The 13384-nt window shown below is 52.2% G+C and overlaps 2 protein-coding genes across 2 annotated transcripts; one reads left to right on the forward strand and one right to left on the reverse strand.

Annotated features, from left to right (window-relative positions):
• The first annotated feature begins 1529 nt into the window (after positions 1-1529).
• Positions 1530-4278, forward strand: LOC109737104 (protein FAR1-RELATED SEQUENCE 5-like). The gene is made up of 3 exons (XM_020296326.1): positions 1530-3083; positions 3803-3935; positions 4049-4278. The coding sequence occupies exons 1-3, from the start codon at positions 1530-1532 to the stop codon at positions 4276-4278; spliced, it is 1917 nt and encodes a 638-aa protein (XP_020151915.1).
• Positions 4279-5106: 828 nt separating this feature from the next.
• Positions 5107-5559, reverse strand: LOC109737103 (AP2-like ethylene-responsive transcription factor SNZ). The gene has a single exon (XM_020296325.1). It carries the CDS (start codon positions 5557-5559, stop codon positions 5107-5109), a length of 453 nt encoding a protein of 150 aa, XP_020151914.1.
• Positions 5560-13384: the final 7825 nt, after the last annotated feature.

A 13384-nucleotide genomic window follows, 5' to 3' on the forward strand; every position in this document is an offset into this window, starting at 1 on the left:
ATACCCGTAATGCACCTTTATAGTCACCCAGTTACGTTGTGACGTTTGGCACACCCAACGCACTCCTACGGTATCCGGGAGTTGCACGATCTCATGGTGTAAGGAAAAGATACTTGACATTGGAAAAGCTCTAGCAAACGAAACTACACGATCTTTTATGCTATGCTTAGGATTGGGTCTTGTCCATCACATCATTCTCCTAATGATGTGATCCCGTTATCAATGACATCCAATGTCCATAGTCAGGAAACCATGACTATCTGTTGATCAACGAGCTAGTCAACTAGAGGCTTACTAGGGACACTTTGTGGTCTATGTATTCACACATGTATTACGATTTTCGGACAATACAATTATAGCATGAATAATAGACAATTACCATGAACAAAGAAATATAATAATAACCATTTATTATTGCCTCTAGGGCATATTTCCAACACTTCTTTCCTTGCTTACGAGGCGGAGGAGAAGGACTACGACGCGCCGGCCCGGCCGGAGCAGCGGCGGGTCTCTTCCGCCCTTGCTGACAAGGCGGAGAAGGAGGAGGCTGGCTGCTCGGGCGCGCCGGCGCATACGGAGAAGGAGGCGGAGTGCCGCCACGCGCCGGAGAAGGAGGCTGAGTGCCCTGATCACTCGCCGGAGGAGGAGGCGGAGTGCCGCCACGCGCCGGAGAAGGAGGCTAGTGCCCTGATCAGTCGCCGGAGGAGGAGGCGGAGGAGGAGGCGGAGTGCGCTTACTCGTCGGAGGCGTCCAGTTCGGAAGGTTGATGACGAGGCCGGCGCGACATCCATTAGGCGAAGCCCCGGCTGGGCTTGGCCGTGGTGGAATCTACCCCACGCCACCCACCCCCCGCGCCGCCGTGAGGTCCTGGCGGAGACAACGCTGGCGCGAGGTCCTGGAGGCTCCAGCTGCGGTCGGTCGTAGTGTTCCATCGCCCTGAGCAGCGCCTCCTGCTGCCGATAAGCTGACCAGCAACGCCGGCGACCAGTCCATAGGCACGTAGTCGCCACTCCTGCCTTCCTCCTCCCTGTTCCCTCAACCCCCGGCTTAATCTGAATCTATTTGCTCTATTAGCTCTGCTGTTTCTGAATCTCTTTGATCTGAATTACTACCACAGTGTTGGGGCAGGTATTCCAAATTCTGAATCTCTTTCTGTGGAGAACTGACAATATATGTTCGTCCAATATGTGTAGGTGTAGTTTACAGTGGAATGGGTCTGATCTCTTTGCACTTTCTGAATTTGTTTGCTATGTTCTGAAATCACTTATGTAAAAATCAACAAGTTTCTGAATTAATGTTCAAAAAATCATCTAGTTTCTGAAAATCAACAAGTCATGAGATGTTGTACAGCAGCTTTTTCTTTCTTCATATGAACAAAAACTGTAATCATAAAAGGCATGAGATGTTGCACATTTTTTAACTTATTCAGAACCTCTTATCTTGAGGGGAATATGTGAGCATGGAAATTATTTTACATCCAGTACATGATTGAGACCAGTTGATCATTTATATGTCATATGCAGGAAGTCATGACCGATGTAACTGCAGAGTGTATGGCTGAGTACGACGACATTGTCAGCAGGATGTTTGATAGCGAGGAAGAGGGTTTTGAGTTCTATAACAAGTATGCTCTTGAGAAAGGCTTTAGTGTGAGGAAAGGATATGTTGAGTGGGATGAAGCGAACGAGAAGATAATTCTGAGGAAACTTGTCTGTAGTCGTGAAGAGAAACACATGAAGAGGAAGAGAGAAGATAGGAAGAGGAAGGCACGGAATATCACTCGTGTGGGGTGTAAAGTGAAATTTGTCATTGTAAGAGTCGCGAAAACAAGGCGGTGGTTTGTGAAGGATTTCATCGATGAACACAACCATCCTCTAGCCCCACGAGACCTTTCTTGCTTTTTGCGTTCCCACAGAAGAATCAGCGACGAGAGGAAAGCAGACATTATAGAGATGGAAAGTGTTGGAATCAAGAAATACAAAATCATGGATGTGTTGTGCATGCAGTACGGTGGATATGACCATGTTGGATGCACGACGAGGGACGTCTATAACTTATGCCATCGCTACAAGCAGGAAACTGTCGCTGGCGGTGATGCTCAGACGGTGATCCGTCACATGATGGCGCGGCAAGAGAGAGACCCAGATTATATTTTCAATTACTTGGTTGATAAAGCTGGGCATCTGAAGGGATTGTTCTGGTCCGATACTCAATCCCGCCTTGACTACGAGGCTTTCGGTGATGTTGTTGTTTTTTATAGCACATACAGGACCAATAAGTACAATCTTCTGTTTGTGCCGTTTGTCGGGTTGAATCACCACCGCAGCACTGTTATCTTTGGATGCGGGGTCATTTCTCATGAAACCAACGAGGCGTACGAGTGGATGTTGCGGACATTTTCTGAAGCCATGTCGCAGAAGCATCCGATATCTGTAATCACTGACGGGGACCTTGCAATGCAGAGAGCGATCAGGGTGGTGTGGCCTGACTCATACCATAGGCTGTGTGTATGGCACATTCAGCAGAACATTGTACGCCATCTGCATGACGACGAGGTTAGGGAAGAATTCAGATCTTTCATATATGACTCATCTTCTATTGAAGAGCATGAGAGAAAATGGATAGAGTTCTTACGAAGGAATGAAGTGACAAGTGAGGAGTCGTGGCTGCATCAGATGTATCAGATGAGGAAGCTGTGGTGTGCTCCATACCTGGTGGGGCGTTGTTTCTTAGGATTGAGCAGCAATCAGCGTAGTGAGAGCCTCAACTCGGTGCTACATACACATCTTGAGGGTAAGATGACATTGTTTGATATGCTAGAGCACTATGAGCGTTGCCTTTCGGGACGACGCTTGAACGAGGCGATCCTAGACATCGTGGCCTTACAGTCCGTTCCATTTACAGACGCGGATGCTTCAAGTCTTGAGAAACATGCTGCCCGAGTTTTCACGCCTTGTATGTTTGAGTTGGTCAGATGGAGCATAAATGCCATCAGCAAATGTGTTATCAGTGAGATACTAGACGCATGGGAGTTGACTACATATGTTGTCGCTAAGATCGATAGAAGAGAGAAGAAGTTCGAAGTGCGCTGTGAGGTGAAGGAAGGTTCTTTGTACAGGATCAGTTGCTCTTGTCGTAAGCTGGAATGCTTGGGAACACCATGCTCTCACATATTCTACATCTTGGGAATACGTCAAGTGGAACTGCTACCTAGGTGTTGTGTTCCCATGAGGTGGACGATGAGTGCGAAGTCTGCATTCCCTCCGACCAGAAAGAGCGAGATGTATGACTATTCAGAAAGCCTTGCGAGGTACCACCGAGCGAGCCGCCGGCCACCGCGCCGGGACGCCGGGCCGTCATCAGGCCGAGGGGCACCGCCGCCGCCTCCATGCCCCCATGCCCCGGACAGGGAGCCGCGCGCGCGGGGACAGGCATGCCCCACCGCCACCAACACCACCCGGCCCGCGCCGGGGCGTCTGTCGGCGGCGGCAGGGAGGGAAGGCGTGACGAGGGCGGCCGAAGGGGAAGGAGGGCTCGCGCCGCCCCGGCCACCTCCCGGGGTGGCGGCGCGGAGCGGATCCGGGGGAAGGGGGGAAGGGGAGGGGAGGGGGCGTGGGCGGCCGGCGACCGGCGGCGGCGGTGGGGCCTAGGACGGCCGGTGGCGGCGGGGGGAGGGAGGGAGGAACCCTAGGTCGGGGGAGCGGGGCGCTACTTTCGTCAAAACCTGAATATTCTGACGGACGGATATCCTTGAATGTCTGAATTTGTTCCACTGTCGCCTACACGCGTGCTGAATCATCAGAGGCAGATGGCGGCGCAGGGGGCTAGAGGGATACTCGTCCTGCGCGGGAAGCTTGGCAGGATAAGTAGCGACGGTTCTAGACACCAGACCTTCTCCGTCCTCGGCGGCGAAGGACGACTGTGCAGGATAACGGGTCAGAGGATGTGCATGAAAAAACAGGGCCGTCCTCGACGGCGGCGGCGATGGAAGATTAAGCCCCGGGGTTACCTTCATATGGATTGGGTCGCCGGCGTTGATGGCCGTCAGTGGCTGCTCCAGGGAGAAGGCGCTGCCGTGCGGAGCGCCTATTCGACGGGGCGATGCTCGGGGCGCTGGGGCAGCAGAGGAGAGCAGGCGGCTGCGGCTGTGCGAGGGTCGGCGGCTGTGGCGGCACGAGCGACACGAGGGACGCCGGCAGCGCCGCGGTCGAGGGCAGGCTTGGCGGCGGCGCCTGTGCGAGGGGATTGAGGTGGCTAACAATCCGGCGAGGCCACTGAAGATGCCACCACCACGACCACCCGGATCCTCCTGCGCTAGACGCCGATCTGGGGAGCGGGGAGAAGAAGGCGCAGGAGAAGCGGCTGAGCCGGCGGCGGAGCGACCCGTGAGAGGAGGAGGCAAGCGGAGATGCGATCGACAGATTGGGGACGAAGCGTTTCTTTTTTGCAGGTTTTCTTTTTCTTTTGTCCCAGCGCTGCATCCTAAATTGGACGGATCAACCCTTTTAAAAATTGATTAGCCCCACCATAATCTTGTAATGGTCCCAAAATTATTTGTAATTTCATGTAATTTTACTCCTGTAACTCCTTGTAACTCCTATTTCTTCACTGTTTGATCGGAGTGAATGGACGGTCCCTAAGAGCAACTCTAATGGGGCGACCCAATTTGTCCGCGGCCGTCCGTTTGGGTCGGCGCGGACAAAAAAGCCGGCCCAACGCGCCGACCCAAACGGACGTGCGTCCGCTTTCGTCCGCCTGCCGGCCCATTCCCGGCCCATTTTTTAGCCCGATTTGCGTCGGCGCGGACACGCGACGGACGCGCACGCGCTCGCCCTCTTTCCTCACCGGCCCGCTGGTCGGTGGCACATTGGATTCACACCCTCGCCCGCCTGCTTCGTCGCCGACGCCGCCGGCCATTTTTCAGATAAAAATGGATACATGGATAGTTCTAGCGTACACAGATAAAAGAAAAGACCACTGCTCATCGCTTTCTGACTCGGACTCGGTAATGTCCTCCTCCGACGTCTGAATGTAGGCATCAGCATGCTGCTCGTCTTCAAAGTCCCAACCCGACGTTTCTCGTAGCTTCAGTTTCAATTGAGCTGCCTACTTCCGCGAACGCTTGTCCTCCCGATAGGCGGCTCGCTCCGTCCTCCTCGCGTCCCTCTCCAACCTCCTTTGCTTGTAGAACTGGCGCTCGTCGATGATGTCCTGGGGGAAGCGTTCGCGCCACAGCACCAAGGTTTCCACGTCCATCTCGGCGATGGCGAGGCGACGCTGCCGCCTCCGATGGACACGACGATCCTCGTCGGTGAAAAGCCGCGGGAGAGGCGCCAGATCCTGCGCCCGCTGGCTCGACACGTCGGGAAAATTCATATCCCGACGAGGCCTTAGGAGGCGCCACGCCGCCGCGTCGTGCGCGCGGGCCGCCTCCTCTGTGGTGTCGAAGGTGCCGAGGATGAGACGTTTCTCGCGAAACCAGATCTCGGAGGAGAAGGCGCCGGAGCGGCGCTCGCGGACTCCGCGAAAATTCGAAGCGCGCAGGCGACGGATCGACATGGTGGCGCAGAGGCAGCGAGGCTAGTGAGGGGGGAGAGACGAGTGGGCGGCGGACAGAGTGTGGAGGGAGCGCCTTCTTATAACGAGTGCCGGCCGCGGCGCGCGCGCGAACCTTTCCCGCGCGCTGGAGCGCCAAAACCAGCGCGCGCTAGGCCGCTTTCCCCCACGCGCGCGAACCTTTCCCGCGCGCTGGAGCGCCAAAAACAGGGCGACGGCATGGACGCTGGCACGATCTAAAACGCGCGCGGTCATAAAATGGGTCGGCCCGTTGGGCGCACCGCCGATCCAAAACTAAAAGAGGGCGGACGGCGGGCGGGCGACCGACCCAAACGGACAAAAGGCGGACATAAACACCGTCCGTTTGGGTCGGCCCGTTGGAGTTGCTCTAAAATCGCCAATCACTGTAACAGTTGTAAACTTTGAATGCCTTGACAATTTCCACAACCAAGTTTTGAGTCCAACAAACTGTACTGTACTGTGGATTGATCCTCAGCTCGCTGCTTGTCCACGCATGCATCGAGATCTGGAATAATTCTATACGTGTGCAGCAGCAACAGCAGCTGGAGCGTGTGCATGGAGAGTAAGATAAGCCTGGACTTGATACGGGTGCCGATTAGTTTAGGGCAGCATAATCTGAAGTTATGTACGTGTGATTACGGCATCATGCTGCAGGGCACCACCACCTGACCAGCCGCACACTATTTTACTCGTGCGTACACAAGTTTCCAAAACGAATATATCGATCCCGAAAAACAAATCAAGTGTGTGCGTTCATCGTCAAAGGTGAGTATTTGTAACATATTTTTTCATTGACACTGACAGTACTTGTATTACAAATATAATGCAGCATTACATAAGATTTTGGTGGTAGAGTTAATGGTATAATGATTCACATGAATTTCATAGTTCTTTGCAGGTTCGAATCACTAGATTTTTTTTCTAGACAGTTTTTTATTATTAGTAAGATTAGGACCTCTTGACCTTTTCTAAAGATTTCTTCGCGTTTGATTTTGACGGAAATTTTCATCAGCTCAAACCTCTTACATGACCGTATACTTTTTCCTATGGCATCAATCATTTATTTCACAAATAATCTCGAGTACCTCTAATCCTGAATAATTCGGTAAGACATGTCATTTTAATTGTGTGTTTTCCTATTTTCTAAGAATATTACAAATCAACAATTCTCTTGTCTGACAAACAAATAAGGAAAACACTACCCTTCCGTCAGCTGATGCATGCGCAACATCCGCCACTTGCCTAGCCATTGGATAAATCATGATCGAGCACTGACGCTTGGCACAAGTCAATGGCGTGCAATAAGGGTCTTGTTTCAGTGGATTTTGCCAACACAAGACTAGTTTCGGAAAGAAAAAATGATTCAGTGGTGAAGGTTTTTTCCTGCAACGGGGGCCTTGATTCAAAAGGTTTCTGCAATAGACGCCTTCTTTCAGAAAGAAGAAAAATGGTTCAGTGGTGAAGGGTTTTTTTTTCTGCAACAGGGGTCTTGCTTCAGTTTCAGAAACATAGCCCGGGTTGTAATAAGCGCAGGAGGAGCGCCCGACGTTAGAGAGTGAGTGGTCAGACATTGAACATGAGTCATGTTTCAGAAACATAGCTTTAGTTGCAGAAAGCGCCGAAGGAGCGCGCTACATGAGAGGTCATTGCCGTCATGCTGGAGTGAAGCTGGTAGCTGCTCGCAGGGCTGAGGTGGAGGAGGAGCAGCAACTCCAGCGAGCGGCGACGCTCCATGGCCAAGACGCTTGAGCCACGAGGGCTACTCTCTAGCATAGGCGGGAGGCACGCTGTGTCGACAGACCTTTGCAACAAAGTTCTTGTTGCAAAGCCACTAAACGCAATAAGGTAGCTGCTGCAACTGTCCTCGACTGGGTGGGGTGGTAGATCAGGCGACTGTTTCGGACAACATCAGATGGATGCCTAGCCGGCCAATCTAATTGATTTATCATCCAGCAGACATGTAGCAATGCCCAACAAATAAATCTGGTCTACCCCGTGTCACATGTGATAAGCAATCCGAACTATTCAAAAGGAAAACAATTTGGTCTAACCACTTGGTATGAAGGGTTCCCTATCTCAAAATAGAATCAACACCTGAAAAATATAAACCTGGTCTTGATCAGTGAGAACAAAGATGTACAAGCTGCATACATGTGCCAGTTAGCTTGGATGGATGACGTACACGTACAGTGTACATGCATGGTGCACATGTGCAGCTGCGTTCGGCCGCGTGTAATGTGCATGCATGCATTTTGAGAAGAGTCTTCAAACAGGTGCCTCATCGATGAAACTATTTACTTTTTCTGCCGTCCTCCTTGGCTCCTTTGCACTGGCATGCCCCGGTCGCTTCACCAACCAACATGCACGGCACGATCCATCAACTAGACGTAAGGGGCCGTCCAAAAACAATTAGGTGCAGCCGGCCGGGCCCAAAGCCGGCGTGGCTACAGTGAGCCACTTGTATATAGCGCTGAGAAATGCCCCGCATCGCACCTTCCCCATCCCATGGATTCTCCTATCCTATGTTTGTTTGCTGCGTACACATCACATGGTCTCATGATGATTCTATGCGTAAATGGGATCTTTTCTAATCCAGTCTTTTTCTTATAAATTTTCTATGCGTAACAGATTGAACATCCCATCAGTTTTCTGAAGAACAAGAAGCAAGAAAGAAAATAAAGTTTTGACCCACGACGGGAATATACTACTACTACTACAAGTGTCAAGTGCACAAGTGTAGTAGTGTACCTACGTAACCTACGTTGGGGTCAGGCCAAGTCGAGATCTAGCGGTATGAAGGAAGGAGACGAGAGGATGGACAGTGGTAGGGTCTCCCCTTAGAGCAGTTGCTATCAAATGTTTTGTACCGTTGCCTCGTCGTGATCATGGGGTGCATGGGGCAAATAGGCAACGCCACCACTGAAATGCACGCACGGTGTCCTGCTGCCGCCCACCATGGCCCAGCGCCATGCATGCATTGTATGAAGGGGCCCGATAACAATTGTACAAGTAGTATTTCAAAGATCCATCGTTGTCTCCAAATTCTAAAAAAAAAATGATGTATCCATGACCATGCACGCACGTAGGTGCGCGCGAAATGCTAGTACTAATATTTGATCACGAGTACAACAGTTAGATCTGCGATTTCTCTGATGTGACAGTGTGATTTACACATGTCACTTGACACCGCCCTTGCTGCATATATGACACCATCTGCATGCTGGTTAATTTCCTTTGGGTCTGAATGTATACTGGAGCCAGCGAGTGAGAGTGCTGATATCAGCTAGCTGTGAGCGGCGTCACGTAGGAGTGCTTTCATGTGCTGCATGGACCCAATGGTCTCTTGCATGCGGCGCCGTATCCATACACACATCTCCGTCATGACAATGCCATATCCGTCTGGAGTTGGTGTTGGACTTGCTTCAACACAGCAGGCCATGGTGACCTCTTCTGTACTAGCTCCTGCAGCTAGCTTGCTTTGGTAGTGCATATAGGAATAGCTAGCTATCTGATTCCTTGTACTCCTGTGAGATGGAGCAGATTCTCACCATGTTTTTAGACTTTTAATAATATGGCTGCCTTCTTTTCGTGAAAAAAAAGGAGGAGCCGCCACGGCTGGTGCGGCAAGACCGTGTAGGAGGAGGTGCCCCCGGTGATGACGAAATCGTGTGGGCGCCTCCACCACTACCTCAGTGGCCGCGGCGTGTGCGGCTCCTCGTCGTATAGCACCATGTCAACAGAGAAGATGGCGGCCACGAAGGAACAACAGGTCACGCGGGGTGGCCTTCATGAAATCCCACTTTGCGCCGAACTGGTTTCCGGTAGACCTCGATATCGCGGAGGCCTGGCCCGTCACTACTAGGGAAAAGCTTATAGGCAGACGCTTACTAGTAGCGCGGGTTTATACCCCACGCTACTGCTACTTACTAGTAGCGCGGGTTTTTACCCCTTGCTACTACTAAGAGGTCTCTACCGTGCCCCCCCCCCCCCCCCGGACATGCCATAGTAGTAGCGGGGGGTATAAACCCACGCTACTATTAAGTTGATAGTAGTAGCGAAGGCTATAAACCCACGCTACTACTAACTACATGATTTTTGAAGAGCCCTGAAATCTCCATCTCCTCCCCCAAATCCATGGACCTCCTACGCATGCGCGCCTCCTCCTCCATGGCGCCAAAAGAGGCCGCCGCCTCACGCCGTCGGCGTCCCGAAGCTCGCCGGTCTTCCCCGCATCTCCATGACACCACGCCGGAGCACCTCACCACCGGCGACCAACCCCGCTGCTACCTCCATCTCCTTCCTCTCTCCCTCGTTTTTCTTCTTCTCTCTCTTCCTTTGGTTTGACTCACCCTCCCTTGTCCTTGCCCGTGCAGGTCGTCGCCATGGACGACCAGGAGCTCGCTGCCTTGGCTGCGAAGAGGAGACCCATGCCGCCGCCTTGCTTGGCCATGGATTCGGGCCCTCTGCAGCAGCCGGCGCTGGATCTGGTCTGCCGCTGCACTTCCACAGCTCCGGCGACCCCTGGCGTCGCTGGATCGAAGCATTGCTGCCATTGACGGCACGCACGGGATCGAGAATTTTTTTGTTTTTGAAATTAATAGTAGTAGCGAGGGTGGCACCCACGCTACTACTAACAGACGTAGTAGTAGCGCGGGCGCACCCGCGCTACTACTACAAGTTAGCTGTAGCGCCGTAGTAGTAGCGCGGGCACCCGCGCTACTACTAGGCTTTTCTCTAGTAGTGCGTGACCAGTCGATGACCACTGCCGAGTCATCCGTGAGGCAACTCGGTGACATCTCCTTTGTCGCCGGCAAGGGCATGGTCAATGCTTTGTCGCCGACATTGACGACGGGGAGGTGTCGCTGGCCAGGCACACGAGGTCACAGCCCGCTACAATTTAGTCTAGTTTTTTTCTAGATTTTCATTGAACAGACAAAATATCATTCGGTTTGTGTATAATATATCAAACTTATGTTTGTTTGCATGAATTTCATCATGTTTGCACGAATTATATCCAAATTGTTTGTATTGCAGGCGAACGTTGCGGCAGGAAGGGGACGACGGATGCATGGAGAGCGAGGGGACACATGCCATTGAAGCGGTGGTCACCAAGTGTTTGTACTCATTCAATAATGGGTTGCACCGGCCGCGCCATGCGATTGCAATGTACGCGCGTCCACCATGCGTGGACCATGCCTGGACCAGATCATTACGTTGATGCGTAGCGGCAACGAACAATAATGCGGAGAACTGTGCGTGTCCACCTGCGTCTAGCGTAGAGCCATGGAGCTGCTGCGTGCCTGCGTGTTTGTTGGATGAGGGACCGGCGGCGTCGGGTTTTGTTTGTGCCGGTGTCCGGCTCTGCTCTGCTCTGCTGGGCTGCTGTACCTGTACGTACGTACGTACCACCGCGCTGGACGTACATACATGTCTCACCAGTCGGGTCCATGCTGCATGCGTGCATGTACCCCTGGGCATGTATATGGGCATTCCAGTATGCATTAGTCGACGAGCTGCAAATTATAGCTAGCTAAACTAAGAACATTTGGGAAGACATGGATAACGAACGGGCCAGGCATGGTTTGACAGACGACATAGCACCAGTATGCGATTACTATAAGCACTAGTAGTAGCACAAGGTGACGTTGCCAGCTCGTTGGCGACTCGTTTCCCAGAGGAACATACAAACGATGAATTGACACTGGGTCATGGGCCAAAGGACAGGCAGAGAGACAGGTCGATTCCAATCGGGGCCGTGGCGTGGGGCCGCGTCAATGGGCCATAGGTGGCTAGGGGCTGACGGCAACGGCTCGGGGGGCTCCCTCCTTGTCTGTGGTCCTCAAGCAGGCCCACTGGGCCCCATTCCCCTCTCGCACCTCGTGTTCCTCTCTCTGAAAAAAAAAAAAAAGATAGACTCCGATGAGGTGCAAATATCCATGCATGCATACCCTCAAAGACAGAATTCTCATGCATGCATATCCCGTTTGATCAACTCCGATGAGGTGCAAATTAGCTAGCCAGCTAAACTAAAAATTTAGTTTAGCTTTCTTTTTTTTGCGAATAGAAAAAAATATATAGTTTAGCTAGCTAGCTAGACTGAAAATATTTCGGAAGGCAAAGCAAACTAACTGGCCAGGCATAGTTTGACCGACCACATAGCACCATTATGCGATTACTGTAAGCACTACTAGTAGTGTACAAGGTGACGTTGCCAGGTCGGTGGCGACTCTTTGCCAGAGAAACATACGGACGATGAAATGACACTGGGTCGTGGGGCCACAGACAGATCGATTCCAATCGGGGGCGTGGCGTGGGGCCGGGTAAATGGGCCGTAGGTGGCTGAGGGGCTGACGGCAACGGGGGCTCTGGGGCTCCCTCCCTGTCTGTGGGCCTCTCGTACCTCACGTTCCTCTCGTACCTCACGTTCCTCACATCTGTCCTCTCCTTCGCTCGTGTACTATCCATCTTGATCAATCGTCGTCCTGCTTAATTATCGTGAGTGTCTCCAGTCGTCTCTCGTGTTGTACGGCATCCAGCTCCTAATCATGAACATGCATTGTTTGGCCTGCTCGATCAATGACTTAATCACGTGCGTGCGTACGTGCATGCATGCACGATGCGTCTATCCTTGGACTTGGAGCGCTCCGGTCGATCGACCAAGAATTTATTTAACTCCAAAGTCACGTAATGTACGGCGGAAAAGTTGACCGCCCACGTCAGTGCCGCCATAACACGGATGCTGGGTGACATCGTGCGGATTGATTCCTCTGAATCTCAAGACTGATCGTACCGGAGGCCGAAAGCGACCGGACAATGGCTGCACGGCGCGGCATGTAAATGGAAGCATGAACCGCAGCGACGCAGGCTCGTGTGAAGCCGTGAGTGAAGACGGGGTCAGAGAGTGCACGCCCTCTTGTCAGCAGAGAGATCTTTGCAACTTAACTTATGCGTCTGGCCCCGTGTCTCTAGCTAAAGATCGGTACAACACTACGGGTACGGCTGCAGTATGTTTTAATTCTATCCAGTTGGAAGAAGATGATATACGCGGTACCTTTTGGCTCAATTTTGCCAGTCCAAAGTCAAATATGAGTTTAGCGGTCTCCGGTGGTACCTATATTCAAAGTCGAATTTGCCTTTATATATGTCACATAGCCATTTGAGGTTAGACTCTGCCAACAATGCCTTGCTAGCTAGCTCGCTCTAGCGCGCGATGTCCGATGGCACCATAGTTTAAAAAATGGGACCGGACGAGTGCTCAGAAAACTGAAACCAGCTATTCCGGTGGTTCTTTAAACGCCGCGGACCGTTTGAGCAATCAAACCCGATAAAGAGGTTGAACGGCCGATTTTTGTAAAAACTGGCGAACCGGACGGTTCAATGTTATTTCCTGCAAAGCCTGTCGATCGACTCGTTTTCATGCGAACAAGCTGGTGGTAGCACCGCAAAAGAAAAATAACCCTCTTTTGGTAGTGTTTGGACCAGATTGGGAGTATTTATCTCGATTTCGACCGTAGACAAACCCTATCGGGCGGCCCCGCTATCCTTGCCTGGCGCGGGGACGCCTCCCCTCCCTCGCAGCTCTGCGCGGTAGTATCAAGCCACCAGCCCACGCCGCCACTCCCGCGCCGCGTCGTTCTGCGCCACCTATGTTGACGACCGGCAAAACGGGTTGCCACCGCCTGGTCGGACTGGCCGGTCCAACTACGATCTCCCTCCGGATGTCTCCCTCCGTTGATAAGTTCAGAGTAGGAGAACCAGGATGCCAATGGACACCTCCAGACTTCACTCCGCTCCAGAGTCCAAAGTC

This window comes from Aegilops tauschii, chromosome 6 (genome assembly GCF_002575655.3).
Source record: "Aegilops tauschii subsp. strangulata cultivar AL8/78 chromosome 6, Aet v6.0, whole genome shotgun sequence".
NCBI classification, from domain to species: domain Eukaryota; kingdom Viridiplantae; phylum Streptophyta; class Magnoliopsida; order Poales; family Poaceae; genus Aegilops; species Aegilops tauschii.